The 21,294-nt window shown below is 48.6% G+C and overlaps 3 protein-coding genes across 5 annotated transcripts in view; 2 read left to right on the top strand and 1 right to left on the bottom strand.

Moving 5' to 3' along the window:
• Nucleotides 1-51: 51 nt before the first annotated feature.
• ndufaf2 (NADH:ubiquinone oxidoreductase complex assembly factor 2) lies at nucleotides 52-11,807 on the top strand. Its single transcript, XM_086174048.1, has 4 exons — nucleotides 52-260; nucleotides 8,798-8,887; nucleotides 9,752-9,792; nucleotides 11,353-11,807. The coding sequence occupies exons 1-4, from the start codon at nucleotides 146-148 to the stop codon at nucleotides 11,593-11,595; spliced, it is 489 nt and encodes a 162-aa protein (XP_086030174.1). The 5' UTR covers nucleotides 52-145; the 3' UTR covers nucleotides 11,596-11,807.
• Nucleotides 11,808-13,102: 1,295 nt separating this feature from the next.
• Nucleotides 13,103-14,991, bottom strand: smim15 (small integral membrane protein 15). Of its 2 annotated transcripts, none has more exons than XM_086174049.1 (2): nucleotides 14,887-14,991; nucleotides 13,103-13,507 (listed from the first exon to the last, which is right to left on the bottom strand). In XM_086174049.1, exon 2 carries the CDS (start codon nucleotides 13,475-13,477, stop codon nucleotides 13,253-13,255), a length of 225 nt encoding a protein of 74 aa, XP_086030175.1. In that variant the 5' UTR covers nucleotides 13,478-13,507; nucleotides 14,887-14,991; the 3' UTR covers nucleotides 13,103-13,252. The 2 variants fall into 2 exon arrangements, with proteins under 2 accessions (XP_086030175.1, XP_086030176.1); XM_086174050.1 differs by having other exon boundaries at nucleotides 14,891-14,952.
• Nucleotides 14,992-18,877: 3,886 nt separating this feature from the next.
• The window catches only part of LOC147218253 (zinc finger SWIM domain-containing protein 6-like), a 53,890-nt gene continuing 51,473 nt past the window's right edge, over nucleotides 18,878-21,294 (top strand). For both annotated transcript variants that reach the window (XM_086174047.1, XM_086174046.1), the window contains exon 1: nucleotides 18,878-19,383. In XM_086174047.1, the coding sequence (XP_086030173.1) occupies nucleotides 18,915-19,383 (469 nt within the window). In that variant the 5' untranslated portion in view covers nucleotides 18,878-18,914. The remainder of the gene's footprint in view (nucleotides 19,384-21,294) is intronic.

The raw sequence follows: 21,294 nt of genomic DNA, 5'->3' as shown, positions 1-21,294 counted from the left end.
AGCTGGAACCCATCTACTTACGGTGCGTTTGATTGGCTACTCACCAAATCCCGCGATACTTGCGTAACAAACGCAGCAAAGGGGGGTGAAAACAAATGTCCGTGTGTACTGACAGCACGGACAACACTGTGGTCATCACGCAAGGATGAGCAGGATTGCGGGTGCTTTGCGGAGAACGTTCGGCGTTGTGCGGGAACACGTCGGTACAGATCATTTGGGAAACAAGTATTTCTCCGTTCCCGAACAAAAGACATGGACGGGTAAGATGATCGGTTCCGTACATGTGTGCTCCCTCAACATTATGCTAGTCGTCTCACGGCTAACGCTTTTCACGAATTGTGTGTGTGTCCCGAATAAAACTGCCTTCTCTATTTTGTTTGTGCGAATGTATCCCCCAGCGTCTTACGTTAAGCCGTTTATGTAGCCAACCTTTTAACCTTGTAATACATTAATCCCGCCGCTAGATGGAACAATCACCCCAAAGAGAGCCCTGGCATAAACCCATTAGCAGGCCTGTTGTCACAGGGCAGCACAAGAGAAGACTCTCCATCCTGCACATGAAAGGATTACTTGTCTGCGTTGAGGATTTAGAAGGAGGTCATATACCACTACTGAGACGTGGCAGAGCTACACTACGTAACGCTCAAGCCAAAACCAGAAGTGTGTCATGGTGGGATGCCAACGGTGTCCCTCAAATGTCTCGACAGTTGGCGAGTACAAGAACATGCCCGCTGTCCTTGCAGGCCAGACGTGCTGGAGGACTGCGAGGGCAATTATTCCCACTAAGAAATGTGGCAAGGGCAGAGAGATGACCCATCTCAACAATAGAAAGTTTTGATGGTATTCTGGCACAGAACCTCTTAATTCAGCTTTCTGAATGATCATGTGTCGCGCTGTTTGTCCATCATACTGTTTGTCCGTGAACTTCGTTGAGTTCATTCATTATCCTGAACTCAGGATTGACCCTGGCTCGGTTATAGTGTGTCACAGGATGGAGACATCCATTCTCCCTCCCATTCACACATCTGGGAAATTTAGGGTCTCTTAAGTGAACCTACTGCATGTTTTTGGACTGTTGAATATACAAACTCCACACAGAAAGGCTCCCTGTCGGGATCCAACCAGGGACCGTCCTGCCGAAGGCTGAAGTCATTATGTATTGTATTTGGCTATTTGGGAAAGTACCCTTAACAACAGATAATAATCCAGGATTCTATTTTCATACTGTTTTCATCGGCCTCTTTTAAAATTCTCATTAGATTAGAGTGAAGTCTGTCTAGGTCTCAGTCGTCCAGGTCCTGGTCAGTTCTGGTCGAAATCTCTTTTTACCAATCGGACTTGAGTTTCTTCTGCTGAAGACGTTTCAATCGGAAGTGTCGAAGCCTCTCGGACGAGACTTGAAACGTCGTTAAGAGAAGAAACTCAAGTCCAGTCGCCACGAAGAAATTTAGACCAGAAGATTGAAGTCTATCATACCGGAACCCAAACCAATGCCACACATATGATTCGCTCGATAGTTCTGGACTCTGAGGATGTAAACACGTTTGTTTTGTTTGCCTATTTTTGTCGGCGGGGGAGCAACATTTGGCAGGCTGTAAGCTATGCTGAGCCTGACAGAGCTTGACTTTGCACTTCACCTTTTCTCTGCAGTTTCTGGGGAAACTTGTGCCCACCTCATATTTATAATTCATTACAAGGCTGCTCCTCGACTCCTGGCTGTCAGACTATTCAAATGAGACATCACAGAAGCCCATTTCCCAACGCTCTACAGGCCAGCGTTTCACTCTCCTATCACAAAGAATGACACCGTGTGGAAAGGCTAGCCGGCCTTTGGTGAAACTAATTCCGGACAAACGTATACAAACAAGCGCATATTTGTAGTCAAGAAATCTGGATTTGTGATGACACGCATGTGTACGCCGTGCACATTTGCGCGGTCCTTTTTTTCTTTTCTCCATCCAGTCACACCATCCAGCCCTTGTTGAGATAAAGCAGATGCATTATTTAGTTCATATGTCTTGCTAAAGTGGGCGCTTTTTGATCTTAAACTGATAGGCCAAGCGTGGGCTCAGGGCCTTGAGGCATGGACCGCAGGGCTTTTCACTGCAGCACATAGTGGTTCAAGCAGGGTGAGGAGTTTCTCTCCTCATCCTTCTTCTTCCTCCCTGATTCGCCTACTTCTTTTGTTCATCCCATTGTGCTCTGCCCATCCTTCTCCAAATTAAATCATAACTAACTGCTCCTTTTTTTTTTGTTTCATCTGGTAACTTTTGAATACCATGTCGTGAGCAGTCCCGCTTGTGTTAGGCTCGGACACAAATAAAGAGAAGTCTTTTTTTTTTTTTTTTTTTTTTTAAATATCATACCGTCTGGTTCGAGTTCAACAACTGCCCAGGCCTCTCTTTAGACTGATTTAAAATGTTCTTCCAGTTGTTTCTCATACCCGCTCCCCCTCCTCCTCCTCATAGCTGCCTCTCGAGTTTCCTCCTTTGAAGCCCGTCCAGTGAAGATACCAACATCGGAGTAATTCAGCGCTGTCGATAGAGGGTTGCGCCCAACGGAGAACTTCCATCCCCTGTCCCCACTGATGCTGCCGCTGCCGCGCTTGCGCCAGCACATCAAAATGAATTGGCCCGAGCCTGAGACGCTCGCCTCGAGTGGAGAAACTCTATCTCTGCTTTCAGAAAAGTTCCAGCTGCGGAGGCCCGCTGCGTGCTTCGGCCCCACAGAGAAAACCGCGCTGCAGGCTGAGGAGTCAAAGTGCTTGTTGTCTGTGGCTGGCCTATAAGAGAAAGCTACTGGCAATCTGGCCACTGGTCTTTAGAAGTCCTTGGAGTTGTCTCAATCGAGTTGAATATAGAATCAATATTCCTCCATTTTTCTGTATGCATGTGTCCCCCAGGCCCGGCTCTGCCTCGCGCTGCATGGGGTGCCATGTCATGCTATCCAGATGAAAGCGAGGCATTCTGTGGATGGGCTCATTCATCTTCAGCAGCGGGCCTGCAGCTTTGACGCTTGCCTTCCTTCCCTTTATTTAGGAAGAGAGGCACGCTGACATTATCGGCCGCTGCAGGCACATTTGAAAATAATTGCCTGTATGATTGCTATTTTTCTTACCTCTTTGAGGAGGTGTAGCCTTTGTCTTAGAATCAATGGCTGCTCGATACTGGACAGGGGGAAAGGCAGTTTCCTTTCATGTCTCGCTGAAAAGGATGTATTTTTAGCACCATTCATTTTTAGCAGCGTGTGCCATGCAGTATTAATCTATTGGTCCCCTCTGCTGTTTGGAGAATCGAAAGGTTTCGGGGTTCTGAGGAGATGTGCCACGCTGTTGCGGCAGGGAGAGGAAAAAAAAAAAAAAAAAAAAAAAGATGCACCGACTTGTCATCCTCTCACTATCCGTCTGTCTTTTTGTTTTATTTATTTGATTCCCTTGCTCTGTCAAAAAAAAAAAAAAAAAAAAAAAATGCAAAAAAAGAAAGAAACTGTAAAGGCCTCAGCTCTGCTATTTCAGGATGGGTGACTCTGGGGACTGGGTGGGGGGCTGATGGGCGCCGATGCCTCTGCATGTGCAACCACGACGTGTTTGTTTCGCAAAACATCGACACACCTACCGTATATCCATGTGTGCATTTGTGTCTGATTTCTGTTTAAAGAAGAAGGAGGGTGGGGTGGGGGTGGGCAATTGTGTGTTTTCTCCTCACTCTATGCCCTAACACACTTAACACAACAACAGATGGCCGTGTGTCATCAGAGCGTTGATTCAAGCCGCATATTTCCATGGAAAGAGTCACTGCGGAGAGAGATGAGAGTCCAAATGGCTGTTTATTCTGCCACAAGTCATCCCCTGGGTGTGATGAAGGAAGGTCTGTCCTACTGTAGGACACCAAGTTTACCGTGGAATGACTGTGTCCAGAGCTGTTATAGTAAATCATGTTAATTGATCAGCAATTTTGCAGTGTATGGGGTTTAAATTCATGTTGTTTAATCATTATAGGAAAGCAAGTGAGTTCAGCTCATCTTCTCGTGCCAAGTGTTTGTATGTGTGCGGGGAAACGCCGGCTTCACCACTTCATTAAAAAGGCATTTAAAAAGATAGATGCTGAAAGTGAGATACTTCCTGGTGGAACATTTACGCGGGCGGAGCTCCAAAATCAAAAGTTTAAACCTTCGGCTTTTCAAACGAATAGACGCCGGACCCATAAATACTGCATTTCTGTAACCGTCTTAAAGTCTCACCAACTGCGTTCATCAAATTATCATTTTTTTCAGCGGGCCCTAAGTAGGGTCCCCTGTCCGGGTGTCTCTCTCTGGTCAGATGGCCGGATGGCGAGATGTCTTGGCACCTGAGAGACGCCGTCAGAAGCTCAGCCAGAATGACTGACACACAAGCAGACATCTCCGGGAGACCGCTGCCGCTTAACCAATTCAGAATATTTTAATAAAGCAGACAGGCGTAGAGAAATCAGGGTAGGAGGAAGTAAGGGAGGATAGATAAGGCCCAGGAAGGCTCAGAGGGTGGAAATGAAGGCGAGTTGTAAAAGGTGAGTGACAAAGAACAAGGGAGATGCTGACATATGGGGTGAAATTACAGAGTGGGGGAAGAATCGCAAGGGTGAAAATGAACGGAGGGTTTCTGACAGAAAGAAAGTGAAACGAGTGGGCGGGATGGGCACGCGGGGGGGCGGGGGGTGGACGGCTAATGGAAGGATGGAGCGAAAGAAAGGGGGGGGGGTTGGCTGAGAGTGATGGAGGTGAATAGAGAGAGATTGGTGGACAGGAGCTCTAAAGAAGGAGTGGATCCATGCCGCTCTTCACAAAGGACAATGACTTCCCGGCTCGTCTCGTGTCCCGAGGATGGGTGTTCCTCAGTAAGACGGGCCTCGGCATCCCTTCCACCCGCAACAACGCCTGTGTGAAGGAACACACAAGGCTCCGAGATGGATGAAATGAGGGCTGAATTGATGTAAAATTAAAAAAAAGAACAAAAGAGCGTTAGCAGACCTGCTTTAAGCTCAGGCTCCTCCTTTCACCAGAACCGATGGGGAAACAACAACGGGCGGCCTTTTCCCTTTAAACCTCTTCTCACGTCACAAGGCTCAGGGCTAATGAGTAGCCATGGTTACAGGCCTCACACATCCCTTACATTTTTTATTTTATGGAAAGGGTGGGCGTGCATGTGGTGGGGCGGCTCACTATTTACCTGGTATCACTGTTACTTATCAGATCACTCCATCTTCATAAGGGTGTCCATTACCGCGCCCAGATCCGTCCCGGTCCCTCACCAGCACTCAGCGCAGCTGGAATGGAATAAATACGGCGCCGTGCAGGCCAGAGGGTTTGCCGCTTCGGGACGGATATTTTTCGTTACGCCGCCGCTCCTGAGCCTCCAAACCTTGCTCCGATTTAAATTAAAAAGCGCAGGAATCGAATGCTACGTCGCTCAGAGTGGACGCTATTATCTGATTATCCGCGCCGACGTCTATTCCTACGCCGGACGGCGTGTTCCTGCGAAATGCTACGAGTATTGATGAGGAGTTGTTGGTCACCAGTTGGAGGAGGCAAACGGGCTGATTGTTTTTTTTCTTGCTCTATAGAACATACTATATAAAAGTGTGTGTGTCCCTCTTACCGACACGCATCTGTAATCATAGATGGAGAGAATGCCTCACAGCGGCAGCACAAGACGCCCCAAAACGACATTGTGGAAGTGTAAAACCTCTCAGGTCGTCCCCCAGCTGTAGTCACCTTGGAGCTGGAGTGTGAAGTTGGGGGTCGTGTGTGTGTGTGTGTGTGAGAGAAAGAGCAGGTGATCGAGTTTAGCAGGGTTCAAAGAGCAGCCCACCGAGCACATCACCTCTTATTCTAATGAATAAGAAAGATAGGCGTACCTGCCGTTTGATTGGCTTCCACTCCAGCTGCCACGGCAACCCTGGTTCCTCCCTTCCTCCCCTCCCCCGCACGGGTTCCACATCCAGGCTCAGATGAGTCGCGCTTAGACAGGTGAGATGGCTGATGAATATTTATGCTGTGGGATTTCATTCTTCCACCCACCGGCCCCTCCCCCTCTTCAACGCAGTACTGCGTTTGTCCTTCACGGTGAGAGGCAGCGCCCTCGCGCCTGTCCCTCAGGTTAATCTGCCCGCTCTCCAGCCGGCTGGCTAGCCTGTGCGTGCACGTTTCGCCGGTAAGTAGGTCCCACCCACACCAACACCGTGTGGGTGGTGAGAAAGCAGACCCGTCACAAGGGGGGCCCACGGAGATCCCGGACCTCCAGACACCTTCCACGCCATCCCCGCTTCCCGGTCACTCCCGTGGCCGGAGCAGAGAAGCTGGTCAGCTGTAGTTGACAGTCACACAGCGAGAAACATGCAAATCAACCTGTTTAAAGCATCCATGTGGACGTTTTTGTTTTTATTTTTGCTTGAAGATAAGATAAAATATACTTCGTTGATCCCTATGTGGGGGAAATTCTTTTATCACAGCAGCACAACAATGACAATATCAGTAAATATGAGTATAAATTAGAGAGACAATTAAAAGATAGCTAAAGACATCAACAAATAACATTATTATGATTATTATTGTTATTACGTGCTTGTTTTGATAAATGAAGCTAGTCGTTTCCTGACTCAACCGTGACAGGTCACGCCTCTCTGCGGGTAACTGTTATCAATTGATCTGTTCATATTAATGTTCATTATAAACCGAGTAATTACGTCATCGGGATTCACCGGACGACGGCTTATCAGTCAATCGATCGATTAAGTGATTATTGTAATAACTGTGCTCCAGACCGTAGGCGTCCTCGGGTGTGGAGATTCTTCGATAGCTGCCATTAACTGCTGCTGTGATAATGTCAGTCGTAAATGCACGTTATTTGATCGTCGGTTTTAGCGATGTGAGGGCATATTGATATTTGTCGCGTTCGCATGCCGCCGCCGCCGCCGTCCTAGATCAGGAGTGAGAGCGGGATTCGCCCGATCCGGCTGACGGGCCTCCTCCCGGCGTGTACGCGGCGGGAGGATCATCCCGTGTTGCATAAATATATGTACATACTGTATTTGTTATTCAAATCCAAGAATAAAGGCCGTGGTGGAAGGGGTTTAGTCATGCCACAATAGCAACAAGACAAGAAGAGAGCCACGTCGGAGTGTGACAGAGTGAGGAGATGCAACCTAGCGGAGCCAGATACAGACTGGGAGGAAACAGGGCTGCTTGCCTTTATGCCTATTAGTTAGGCATTAGCTGTAGCAAAGCACATCGCTTGTGGGGGCTTTATCATAATTGTACCATTTCTGTGCCACCGCCACCCACACCCAGAGCAAATACGGATAGGATCTGTTTATAATTAGCGTACCTGTTAAATGTATTTGTTCGCGTCGCCTGGAGAACGCAGCCCTTTTGTTATTTGGCATTTGTTTTTGTTGCGCTATCGCGGGGGTTTTTCGAGGAAGCTCAGAAAGTGCACATTGAGGCCCACGTGGAAGGAACCGCGGGTGAAACACAATGCTGTCTTTTTTTTTTTGAAAGCGGAGCTGCAGAGCAGGAGCCTGTGAGGACATATAGTGATGATCTAGTGGGAACCAAAGCAGAACCAACGCAATACCAGCCTAATTAGCTGACCTGATTACTACAGTATATAGGCTGGATAAAGTATGGGATGGATTCATCCTCGCAAGACGCGGAAAAAACAAACCGTCCGCGGACCGTCGCTGCCACGTGCGGCCGGATAAGACGATCACGTGCGATTTTGGCTTCCGCTCTCGCGCCGGCGTCGGTCGGTTCTGGTGCCGGGGCGATCCGTTACGGCCGAGGTAAACATTAAGACCATCAGTCTGCGGCGCGCACGGAGGCGGCTGCCTCCATTTGTCCACGTCCAGTCAGCTGCGGAAAAATGGTGATGGAATCCTGACAGATTGTCTGTGTTTTGGAGCGCGTTGTTTTCCTTGCCCATCCATTTCTCTCCTCCCAGCCATTTCTTGCCATGCATCATCACTCTCCCACCCCTCCCCGTCTCCCTCTTTCCACTTCCTCCCTCCTTGCCTCATCATTCCTCAGAGGGATGGAATTGATGGATGGACATCCGGTTACCTACGAGGAGGAAACAAAGCGCTTGTTATTAGCGAGCCCCGGTACGGAGCTCCTGAAGCGCCGCACAAAGAAAGAAGCCCGTTCTTCGTCTGCCTCCTTTTAATTCTCCGGCCCTCCCTCCTCCGTCTCCCGTCTCTTCCGCGCACCCCTTCTACCTCCGTCCCCGTGTCATTGTGTGCCAGCCAAACCTGTCTAATCAGCAAATTCGACCAAAATAATTGGCGGTGGCCTTGCTGCGAGCGAACGCCGTGCTGTATACAGATAGGGAGAGGAGCACTTAATATTCCACGCAGCCCGTGCCTCCCCTGTTCGCTGTGATATCTGACCTCTTTTGTCTCCCGCTCGGCTTGATGTTGATTTTGGAGGGCATTGTTAGCCGGAGCGCTGTGATTGGAAGAGGTTGCCGGCGAGGGGGGCCGTGGTTGGTTGGGTTAAAGGGAGGCTGATTTGCATAAAGGCTTAGCCCAGATTTGGAGCCACTCAGAGAGATCTGAGGAGAAGGGCCCGAGGGCCACAAGGTAATCATCCATGGCCTGTCACAGCACTGTCATTCCTCTGTGTATTTGTGCGAGAGAAAGGCTTTGTGTGCCTCTGCGTGTGCGTGCGTGCGTGCGTGTGTGTGTGTGTGTGCGCACGCCTTTTTTTTTTTTTTTTTTTTGTTTATAATCTTTCTATCTCACTCGTGCTCTTTCGGTTGTTTCAGGACGCCTCGTCCGTGCCAAGCGGATGGTCGAGGCCTCCAACACCAGCGAACATGAATACACGGAAGGCAGCATACCCATCGAGTGGGACGGTGAGTGCATTACTTGTGCGCACACACACACACGCGCACGGCGAAAGAGAAACACAGAACGATGCAAAAATAAAATTACAGATTCACGCCCGCGTCTGTTGAGGCCAGGGCTAATTCATTGATCTGCTGGATGGGGGGTTGCCGGTAAAAGCATATTCATGAGTTCATCAAACACACCTCCTGCCCGGCGTTACACAACCGCACCGATAAATAGTGTTTCACATTCCTTACAACAAACTGTTCGCTGTGTCTCAGACGGGGTTTATCCACCTTAAACCCCTCATCCTGCTTCGCCCCATCCCTCATGCATTTTCATCAGCATGCAAATAAGAAAGGGATAAAAGAGGCCCAGAATCCCCGTGCTAGCTGGAGGAAGAGTTAGAAAATCTCTCTCTCTCCCTTTAACCTGCTCTGCTGCGTAGCCGGCTCAGCCAAAATAGAGCTTCTTGAAAAGAAAGAAAGAGAGAGAGAGCGATGACAGACGTGCGCGGGTCTTCTCGGGAGAAGAGAGGACAGGGGTATTGATGGGAAATGACAAGAGCGCTTTCAAAATTCAAAGATCAGAGCCGAGGCACACTTTCTCCGCCGAGACGCGTGGCTCGGCGGCCCTGCCCGCCGTGCCCGCCCTGCCTCCGCCCAAAAACGGCGTTTTGCAGCCGGGGCGTTTTTCTTTTCCCTTTCCTCCGCAGCTCGGCTAAACCGAATGCGAAAAACCGGCCCTGACTGAAACGCAGTTTCCCCGTCTCGCCGCAGCCTCCTTTTTTTCTCGAAACACGACCGCGGGTTTTGTTTGCGCGGCGTATGTTTGTGTGGGTGTTCTCACTCCTTTTCTCCTCCCTCTCCCTCTCTCTTCTCCTCCTCCAGCTTGGATCCGAGGCAGACGGAAGGAGCCCCCCTCCGCTGAGGTATGCGCTCCCCGGCCTCCCCGCTGTGCTGATGGTTAGACTCAAGGGTACCGGTTACAAGAGTAGGAAGGATTAAAGATGGAGGGGGGGGTCTTTGATTTGTTTTTATCACGCGGCGGCTGTCTTGAAAACTTTGGGGGACAGGTGTCAAAATAAACAACGGCGCCGCTGACACCGAACGCAGAGACAGCCTTTGGACAGGGAAGGGGCTCGCTGACACCGTGTCCTAGTTAACTTCCTTCTTCCCCCCCCCAGCAGAAGCCTGCATCTGGGCTTTTTTTTTCTTTCTTTTCTTTTTTTTTTTTGGTTTTATTTCTGGCAGTCTCCGGGATGGGAACGGTGAAGGACCCCCCCTCCCCCCCCTCCCCCCCCCACACACACACACATACACCCCAACACATCACTGGGTTTTCTGCTGTTTAAATGTGAGAATGCTGGAAATTATTTGGCCGGCGAAATGTGGGTCTATAGGAAATCCCTTGGAAGGCCAATGCCCAGGCAGCTCTCCCTCACTCTTTTCTATCTCTGTGTCCTCTCCGCCTGCCAGTGGCCAATGCCATCCTCTGCCTCCAGTGCCAGAACATTCTATTCCAATTTTCTGCCTTGTGTCTGCCCAATAGCTGCCATCGACAGCTGGACAGTGTTGATGTGGCCAAGGCTTCACTCCCAGCACATTACCCTACCCCTTGTCACGCTCCCTCTCTTCCCCGTCCAAGCCGACATAAATTGATTGGATTAAATCCTGTCATTAACAGGCTGGAAAAGCAGCTCAGTATGTTTGTCTCCCTCCCCAAAGCGGGGCTTTTTGGCCACCGCTCCCCCCCTCTCTTTTCCAGTCCCGCATTTCTGCCAACACACAACAGCATTATGCCCAGTCCTCGCTTCCTTTTTAGAAGCCCGTGCCAGGGCGGAGGCTAGCATCAGTGGACGCTCGCCGGGGCTCAAGTGTGTAACTATTCCACCGGCGGACGCGGGAATGCGCAGGTTATAATTGCTTTCACGAGTTTCTAATAGTTATTCGGGTTCGGACGGACTTCGCTCTCGCTGGTTCGTACTTTCCGAGCGACGCGTCTTTCGACCGGGACGGGTCGTACGATTAGAAACTGGCAGAACGTCCCCCCCCCCCCCCCCCCCCCCCCCCTTCTTCTTCTTCTTCTTCGGTAAGAGTCCTACTTCATTCTCAGCAAATTATACTCACATTTGTTCCTGGAAGGTACGCGGCACCGACGCGAGCCGTCTCTTTCCACTCACGAACAGACGATGTTACTTCCCCGTCTGACAACAGGGACCGGAATATCTCAAGACGAAAAATGTTGACGGGGGTTCGGTACGAAATACTCGTTTTCTCATTGGGTATTTTTTCCCAACCCGTTGGGAGCGGCTGCTGTGATAGATTTGGATTCACTAGAAAAGGACAGTTCCATCTGTACGGTGATTCCAAAATCCTATTACGGTACTGTCGGGGATGTTTATTCATATACATTCACATCTGATTTGTCCTGATGTAGCCGCTGGTAGACCTCCCTGTGTAATGCATGTTCGTGCCAATGTGTCGTGCAGGAGCTGATGAAGAACGAGTCTTACAGGGAGCACATCAAGGTGAAAGCCAAGGAGGTCGAAGAGAGAGACTTGGCCTTACAAGCCAAGGAGTACGAAGAAGGTCTCGTGGCCACGCCTTTGAGAACGGTGGCCAAGGGCCACGCAGCCACCGCACAGTTTGGCAAGCAGGAGATCAGCGAGGACCCCACAACTAGCGGAAACACTTTCCAGCCCGGCTCCTGGCAGCCCGGATCCAAGAAGTAGACCGGCATCTTCATTTACAACATCCGATCCAATAGGGATGGACCGCAGATTCAGAAACATCCAGTCAACTCCTGCTGTTATTGTACTGCCAGAGAATATAAAGGACAAGAGACAGCGCCGTAGCCCCTCCTCCTCCTCCTGGACCAGATTTGATAAGACACCACAAAAATGTAGTGCAGTAGGCCCCGTCAATAAATGCAAGGAACAATGGGCACGCTTGTTCTTCGGTTGTTGTTCGGCCGCACGATAAACCACAAAGGAAGTCCACCAGATATCACCAGAAATCGCAAGATTGCGGGGCGCCAGGGTGCCACCGTCAATTGCACGAGGTTCTGTTTCATGAAAAGCTGTAGAAACCACAGTCTTTCAAAAATCCTGTATATTCAAAAACATAGATCATTTTAATAAGTCAGTTCATTCACAGAAGGCCGTGCAATGTTTCCTCAGAAATGTACGAACGTAACTAAAAGTTGCAATTAAATGAGTGGATAACAAATCCTTGATCCACCACAAAATTTAATTAGTTATTTCTTAGCCCTGAAGCACTTTATTGAAATCAGCCGCAAAGTTTGTTATTGTGTCCACAAAAAGAACACACACACGCATGACAGCCGAGAGTAAGCTCATTAGTAGAGGTTACAAATTGCAGCATTTTGAAAAACCACAAACTTGGGTATTTAAGATAACTGGTTCACGATCACAAGTGCAGACCTTGACGGTTCTGTGTTGACTAAATATAGTGTGTGCTCGGTAACTTGTGAGGAAAGTATGCCTCTCATCCCTTGGATTACGGCTCCATAAGTCCGTGTGCTGTGATGAACTCACTCGGAAAAAATCTTAAAACAGATTGGAGTGCATTTCCTTTCTTCCTCCTCTTTACAATGCTGAAGGCTTTACGCCGTTTTGACTGTACTGACATTTTTTTTCCTTTCGGTTTCACTGTGAATGGTCATGTTTTGGACTTGCCGTGTATTGCGCCCATTAGGTAACACCACCGCTAACTGAGGTTCGATCACTGTGAGAAATAAGGATTAACATGGAAGCCAAATCCCATTTTTGACACTCTTTCAAAGCTACACCTGAAATATTTTGAGCCGTGCAACAAGGGTCGATTTAACGTTTAACACTGCGTTTGTTTTATGGGGTTTGTCTTGTCATTTCGGATTACGATTCTTCGCCACTTTTCAAAACGGTTATACCCACAAAGAATAAAGTTTGTACTTTTTAATAAATCACGATAGGTTTATTGAATAGAAAACAATAATTTGGATATTTTTTTGCTCAAAGTATATTCCAGTATACCGAGAACATCAAATTCAGAGCGGGGATGCTAACAATGGAATGCAAGGTGTTGCAACAGCTGCACAATATCATCAGCGGACTTCTGCGTGTAAACATTACAGATTACCACTGTGCCTTTGCTGACCACAGTCCTGCTGGGACAAGCCTCTTCTGAGCCGTACTGTCCATCTCAGCAGTGTTGGGCTTTTCAGCGCCGGTTCCCCCCCCTCCCTGCTACCCTAGATGTGAAGAGTAGTGGTCCTCTGCTGATGGTAAGGCGGGGGGGGCCAGGATGGTCACCAAGTCATTGGGAATGAGAGCCATGAGTGCAAAGGGTTGCTCCTCCTCTTCACGCCCTCACCCTGCAGCCCCAGGCTCAGTCTTTCTTGGTTCGCTTTGCTTTGATTATGTTTTCCTGACGCTTTTGCTTTTTCTTCTGCTCCCGGTCACGCGCCTCAATCATCTTTGCCAGTTTCCAGGATAGCAGGGCACTGGCGATGAAGAGAGGCGTGAGAGCCAGTATGACTGTAGTTAGGAAACCGTACGGATCTTTGGCAGCCCACTCCACGACATATTCGGCCCAAGCCCGAATGTCAATCATCCTGGTCGAGACTGAAGAAGCTTACTGAATCTAAGAGTGGGAACAAAGAAAAACAAGACAGATTGAATGATGCTGTTTGATATGCCTAAACAAAACATCTTTGCTAAAAGTCAACATATTCCCATTCACCATTTGGCAAGCTTATGTTTAGCAGGCGCCGTTTGTTGTCTTTTACCAGCTCACTCTCGCATCTGCGCCTCGTAAAATTTGATATTTAAGTAATAGTTTCTCGGGTGGTTGGATAATTGGAAAAATGCTGGACAAACTAATTGATGGTGGAACTACAGGGAAAAAACGTTGAGGTTGTGTTGGTAAACTGTGATGGCCATTTATTTCTAATGACTCAATGTGTGTTAGTCATCCTCTAGATATATCTGCTTAACGGAAACCTCTATTGGTTTGGGATGTCTCGGGGTATGAGACCAGGAGTGACTGCATAAAGCAAGTGAAAAATGTTTACAACCACAGGACACAATAAATATGTTTACTTGGAAAATGACATTTTACCGAGACTGACAGATTACAGTGCAACCAAAATTTGAAGAGTTACAATTAGGTTTCCCCACAGAGGAGGAAATAGCAGTATGAACTTTTAATTATTACAATTACTTTTCCTGGAAACGAAGCCAGTGAGTCGGCCTTGTAAATCATCTCTTTCTGAAGGAAGAAGAAGAGATACTAATAAAGAGTTTATTTGGGAAAATTGATGGAAATAAAAGTTACTTTGGCTAAAACCTATTGCAATGAAACATACAGGTCACATGTAGGAAGTGTTTAAGCAGGTTCAATCAGTCAACGTTATATTTGATACCAACTGATAACCGTACAAAAATGTCAATAGATGTGTTTGCACTGAACTGATGGAGCCAACGTGATCATCATACATTTAAATAAAATTTACGGGTAAACAAACGTTATCTGTGACAGTTATAAAAATAAATTTAAAAAATACTGTCTACTTGTTTGACGCAGGTTTAAACGATGTGGTTCGATCGTTCTTTCAAAAGAATAAGGTCCCCTCAGTCCTCCATCACATCATCATTGCTAATCAATTATGCTAACCAGCACTATGAGGCTAGCCTATAGTCTAACGCAAACATAAAGCAATCCTCACTATACGGCCGCATTTAGCAGTACGTAAGACAAATTTCACTACATTTGCAGGGAATATAGATAGTGAAGTGCAACGATTAAGGTGAGATATTTTACATTTGTACAATCAAATCGCGCCTCTAACGTTAGCCTAGCCATCCGACTGGGCCTGTAACTTCGAGGCGTAACGCTCAAAACTCTCTGCTCGACGGGGAATCAGAAAGACGGAGTAATTGTAGCAAAATAACAAATCAAAGGTTAAGTAGCACGGTGGTCTGTTTTCGATTAAAAAAAATAGATGAACACTATATATTTACCGACAAGGAGTGACGTAAGACTCTGTCCAGGAAACTTGAACGGTCTCCTCCTTTCCGGAAGCGTGACAAGGGCGGATATTACGTATTTTTGTTTCCTTCCTCAAATGGGAATTGTAGTTTTTTCCCGGCATGGGTCGCTACAATGTTGAATTGAGCCCTCCTGCTTTTCGAAAAGGAGAGAGGGCCAGCATATTAACCATTAACAGTTTGTATCAACCTTTGGATATAGTGTTAGTTTTTTTTTATTGTAATGGCACCTTTTTGGTATTAGTATAAGATAAATATCTGCTGCCTGTGAGCTATAGGCCTACTCTACCGAATGACTCGACTCCTCCGTCATACATATACAGTACCTACTACGTTTGTGTGTGTGTGTGTGTGTGTGTGTGTGTGTGTGTGTGTGTGTGTGTGTGTGTGTGTGTGTGTGTGTGTGTTTGTGTATACACCATGAACATAACACAATATTTAATGATGTTTTTGTTCTGTAATGATCCTGATCGTCTTCTCCATTTGAGGAATTAGAAATGGCATCAGGAGCGGAAACATTTTGGGAGGACCCTTAAACCAGACATACCGGGACAGGGATGCAAAATTTAGAATGGGACTTAAATCAAAATTAATTATTGAGAGTGTTAAGAGGTGCTATATATCAAAATTGATCTGTATAACCAAAAGCTGATCCCTAGATCAGAATCACATGGGTACAGCTTTCTCCATAAGGATCTTGAGAAGTATTAATCGGCATAAGAATATTATACAAGAAAACTTTTCGGCCAGCATTTGCATCACATTTTGCATCACAATGCAAAATCTCTGAAAAGCATTAAACTTTTTGCCTAGATAAAGATCCATGCGCCACGAGGCTGACGTAAGATCTTCCGATCATGTGTAAAACTGCTATCCTTGAAGAATACAAATGATAAGGCAAAAAAAAAGCCTCCCCTCCTGAAGAAAAAAAAATAGAAAACAAAATAAAAAAAATTAAAAAAAACACCACAGCCTCCACCGGCCCTCCGAGAAAGATGACTAACATAACAAAGGAGAAACCTCCTGGCTTTGTGAACTTCCTGTGGGGAAGTATTGAAACCAGATCAGGTTAGGCCACATCTGCTCGGTCCATACGGCATGGATCACTTTCAGAGCAGTTCAAAGGCCAGACTAGTCCTACTCAACAGAGGGAGAACAGGGGCAGCTGGGAATATATTCATAAGACAGTCATGTTGCAAACACACTTTGTGGCTTTCCAGAACAGTTTGGGCTGAGAACAATACCTAAAAAATATCCCCAAGCGGCTGGCTAATTTGTTAAATGTTTGTTATATGTCTTGACAGGTGGGAGATCCAGGGGTTTAGCAATGCAGTCACACCCTAAATCCCGATGTCTGTTTTCTCCCGCAGAGGTAGCCTCGCAATGGAAAAACACTACGGGGCTTATATTATCAACGTGGGACACACACACAATAACACTGAGTTATCTTGCTCCTCTAAATGGTATGTGTCAAAATAGTGCGAGCCCAAAAAAATTAAAAAAAGGGGGGGCCAGCCAGACCTTGAAGATAGTCCAACATGGTTTTCCAATATTTGGTTGGTTGATTGACTCATTGGAGTGGGTGGATGACAGGACCCAAGGGTCTTAAAGGGATATCCTGGAATTACAGCGTTTTGCTTTCATGAGGTTTGAGGGGGGAATATTGTTAGACAGGAGATTCAGACACACACAAAAAAAAAATTCCATCAAATTCCAATGGTATTAGATCGTGTGAATAGCCCTTAGTTTGGATCAGCCTAAAAAAGCCTGGTTGTTTTCATCGTCAATGCAGTTTGCATTTTTCCGGGTTAATTGTGCATGTCTATGCAAAGCTACTATTGTGATGCCCCCCTCCCCCCCACCTATTCAAATCTTTTACTGATGAGATGTAACAACCTTACAGTAACGTGCAAGTGTACTACGTGCTACACAAAATGTAGCCTTACTTGCTAGTCTGATGCCTTAACCAACAGACTCCACGTGGGGATTCATGTCAAACACAGTCAAACCCCCATGGAGCATCTAAGGCCGTGCACTTGGGATCGAAAGGTTGCGTATCCCGTGGCAACTATGGCCGCTTTCGAACAGAAAAGGTCCAAGGACGCAGTTCCAGGAATTTGGAATTTAAATCGAGGAATTCCCCTCTGCCAGGGGAACCTTTTGCTTTTGTATTCTCACGGGCAGTGAGGGACCACGGTGGGTATCGCACAAAAGCAGACCACCGAAGAAGAAGCGGACGATGACACGGACAACGTGGAGGCCGTGGCGTTCATAACCATGGACTATCAAATGGCTTGAAGAGTTTTCATCTTCTCCCGCCGTGTGAAGAACCCTGACGGTAGCTAACTCTGGACTTATTTGGTCAAAAATGTGAATGTTCTTCTGTGAGCCCTGGAAACCCCTCTGTGGCGTAGCAGGCCTGGTGAGCTGGAGCTCTTTGTCGCTCCATTTCTCGTTGGTTCTTTTCAAGTTGACCAGTGTGCACATTTGGACGTCTTAAAAAATGGCGGACTGAAATCTGTGAGAAGTATCAAGCAATGGCTGTGGGTTAGGAGTTCCTCCGATGAACAAGCACCAGTGATAGGAACCAAAAGAGCTCCTCTGGAATCGGAAAACGACCGCGCCTCGGAGCTGGAGCTTAAATTGTTCCAGGAACCAAGGTCCCTGGTTCCTATGCTGTCCGAATGCACGAAAGGACGGCCTATTCCCTGAAAAGGTTCTTTCTACCATCTGCAAAAAGTTCATAAAGGGCTACCAACCACCGAGCAGGTTTGTCATACAATTTCCTATTGAACCGTAAAAAGACGTTGCATCATAGTTGGAGCTGAAGTGGTTCAGGAATCCAGATCCCTGAACAACTTCAAACATCCATCCTTTCGACCAGATGCACGAAAGGATGGCTTAGTTCCAGGAAAGGTTCAAGCGACAGCCAAGGCTACCGACCAATGAGCAGCTTCGTCAAACGACTTCCTAAGGAACCGTAGAGACCCCGCCTTGGCGTAGGAGCTTAAGTGGATCTAGAAACGGAGGTCCCTGGTTCCTATGTGGCTCAATGCACCACAGCCCCCTCCTGAAAAGGTTCTAGCTACTGCAAAGAGTTCAAAAAGGGCTACCGACCATCGAGCAGCTTCGTCGAACGACTTCCTAAGGAACCGTAGAGACCCCGCCTTGGCGTAGGAGCTTAAGCGGTTCTAGGAACGGAGGTCCCTGGTTCGCGAGAAGCCGGCCTAGTTTCCGAAAAGGTTCTAGCTATTGCAAGCAGTGCAAAAGGGGCAAACAAGGCCAACTTAACGACTAAAGAACAAATTCCCCGTCGGACACGGCTCCTCATCGAGCCCGTGTCGATCACGGAGGCCCCGGCGATCACATCCTTTGAACGTCTTTCCTCCCGCGCACAAATCCTTCCTGGAAGTTTACTCGGAGTAAAAACTGATGTTGTTGTTGTTGTTGTTGCAGAAAGAGCCCGCGGTCGGTAGCTCAGTCTCACTGGGAAGAAGGGAAGAAGAGGAGGAGAAAAAAACAAAACAAAAACAACCTCTTATGGGAAACAGCGAAAGCGCCTGTGGATGAAGTCCCCGCCTTGAAACAAGAAAGGGGGCTCGAAAAGGCCGCCGGTGACCCCGGGTCCCCCGGCTCTCCGGGCGCCGGGTCCCGGGCCCCGAGCCCCGGATCCCGGGGGCGCGGAGCCCCGCCTCCCGCCCCCCTGCGCTCCCGCACGGCTTCACAAAGGATTTGCCGACGTCCGGGAATTCCGCCTCCAGTTCCTTTTATAGCGCCACTCGTGCGCTGGCCTGGCTTCAAAGCCACGCCCCCTTCGGTTACTCTGACAACACAAAGGACTCGACGAGGCCCCCCAGGCCACGCCCCCTTTCTTCCAAATAAGGAGCGCCTGCCCATGTAGGGCAAACAATCGGTGCGCGAGTGCCCCTTTTCTCTTCCTTATCCCGTTTATATGATCGGAGAGGAAACTGCGCTGCAGGTTGGAAGCGGTGGAAGCGATCATGGCCGAGCGAGTCCAGCAGCCTCCAGCCAAGCGGCTCTGCTGCCGGCCCGGCTACAACCCGGCGTGCAGGCAGGGGCAGCGGGCTGGGGGAGTCCTGTGCGGCGGCGGCGGCGGCGGCGGCGGAGGAGGCGGCGGCGGCGGCGCGGGTTCCGCCGCGGGAGCGTCGGGCAACGGGAAAACGCACAACCCCGAGTCGCTGCTCGACATCGCGGCGCGCAGAGTCGCGGAGAAGTGGCCCTTCCAGCGGGTGGAGGAGCGCTTCGAGCGGATCCCAGAGCCCGTCCAGCGGCGGATCGTATACTGGTCGTTCCCGCGGAGCGAGAAGGAGATCTGCATGTATTCTTCCTTCAACGCCGGAGCGGAAGAAAGTGGAACTAGCGGGGACAATAATGACGAAACCCAGCTGCCTTTCCTGCGGGGTGTCACTCTGCTGGAGGGTGGCTGGGTGGACAACGTTCTGCAAGTCGGTGAGTCGGATGTGCGTGCGTGCGTGCGTGCGCGCGCGCGCGCGTGTGTGTGTGTGTGTGTGTGTGTGTGAGAGAGAGAGAGAGAGAGAGAAACAACCCATAAACAACACGTCGTCCGTGCATTCACTTTAAAGGGCTCGCCTATGATAAACAATGCAGGGATGTGTGTGTTTGTGTGTGAGTGTGCATGTGTGCAAAAATTTTCCAGATAAGCCCCCTTCCAGTATCCCACTCCTCCTTCTGTGTGTGTGTGTGTGTGTGTGTGTGTGTGTGTGTGTTTTGCGCACCGCAGTGAATCGCCCGGAGCCATCCCGATTGGAAGCTTTGGCACTTTTGTTCCTATTTTCGTGTCTTTCCGAGCTCTCCGTGGCCCCCACCGGCGGCTGCGCAGACAAAAGCCCCCCTATATCTTTTCACCGCTGGCTAAATAGACGATATTTAGAAAAGGGGTGGGAGGGACGGTGATTTAAAGCCACAGCGCTTCTATTTTGTTTGCCAAACACCTTTGTGGTACCGAAGCTTTTCTGTTCCCAATATGCAGCGAAGCCCGGGCTATATGACTGCCGAGGACAAATATGCACCGCCGCCCCCTCCACCCACCTCTTAGCTGTACTATTTGTGGTGTAGCAAGGGGTAAACAGAGGTGCTGTGGGCTCAGCGGCCCCCCTGCCCGGATGGCTGCCTCTGCCAGGGCCATAATATTTCACTGCATTCGTCAGTGCAATAGACTCGGCTGTCAATCCGACTCCACACCCTTGGAAACGGTTCAGGATTCTAATCCCATTACCCTCCCCAGTTCATCTGAATCTTAATGCATTCTGCAAACAAGATTTTATGCATGATCTTCTTCCTCCTCCCTCCCTCAGCTTCTCTATCTCTATCCCATACCACCCCCTCCACCTCCTCCTCCTCCTCCTCCTCTTCCTCCACCTCCTCCTCCTCCTCTTCTTCCCCTTCCCTTCCATTCCCTTCCCCTCTCACTTCTTGGCTTACTATGCCTCCAAAGAATCCGTGTGGAGATGGCTTCAGCTCTTGTGGGCTCAGAGAATGTGCAGTGCACAATAGTAGCCATGGAGCAGGCAGACAGGCAGGCAGCTCTCCCTCCCCTCTCTGGCCTGTTTACCAGATTCCCCAGCATTAGGCTCATTTATGTGCTCACTCTTTTGGGGCTTTAGGAAGCTAAACTCTTGGCTCGGGGTAAAATAGAAAGTGTGAGGCAGTCAGTGAGGAGATATGTGTGTGTCACAAACGGTGACAAAGAAAAAGAGGTGGTGGTTGGGGAAGTGGGGGTGCGTTAGCTGTGGCCGTGCATGTGTTTTTCAGCGTGTGTGTGTGTGTGTGTGTGTGTGTGTGGAGGAGAGGGTGTACAGGGGTTTTGATACACACAGAGGGCGACTGTGTGTGTGTGTGTGTGTGTTCCTCTGCATGGCTGTCAGTCTCATCCTGCATGCTCACGCAGAGCAGAGGGTGACAGGCGCGTACACAGAGCAGGAGGAGGGCATGTTATGCTGATTGCAATTTTTGCCCCAGAATTTTTTCTTCTTTTTTTTTTTTTTTTTTTCCTCGCTGGGCAAAATAAAGCAAAAGGAAGAGAAAATGATAAATAAAAGATGCAATCTACTCCGGGGGACAGGCAGCCACTGGAGGATGAGGGCTTAAAAGCAGGGCAGCATGGGAGGGGCTGTCAGCCACATCACACACCACATGGATTGGCCCATCAAACACATACAGTGGGTCTGGCCTGGAAAAAAAAAAAAAAAAAAAAGGAGAGCAGGGTTGTTGTTTGGGTGTATGTGTGTGTGCATGGCTTTGTGTTGCTTCTTGTGTGTGTGTGCTGTCAGGGATTGGATTCATTGTTGATGATGAAAGACAGTGGAGCAGTAGAATAGATGTGGAGGTTATTGTGTATGG

Source organism: Fistularia commersonii, chromosome 26, assembly GCF_037954325.1.
Source record: "Fistularia commersonii isolate RoL2024-O1a breed Wild chromosome 26, RoL_Fcom_v1.0, whole genome shotgun sequence".
NCBI lineage: Eukaryota > Metazoa > Chordata > Actinopteri > Syngnathiformes > Fistulariidae > Fistularia > Fistularia commersonii.
Note: the sequence above shows the minus strand (reverse complement) of the source record. Positions and strands in the feature narration are given on the sequence as shown.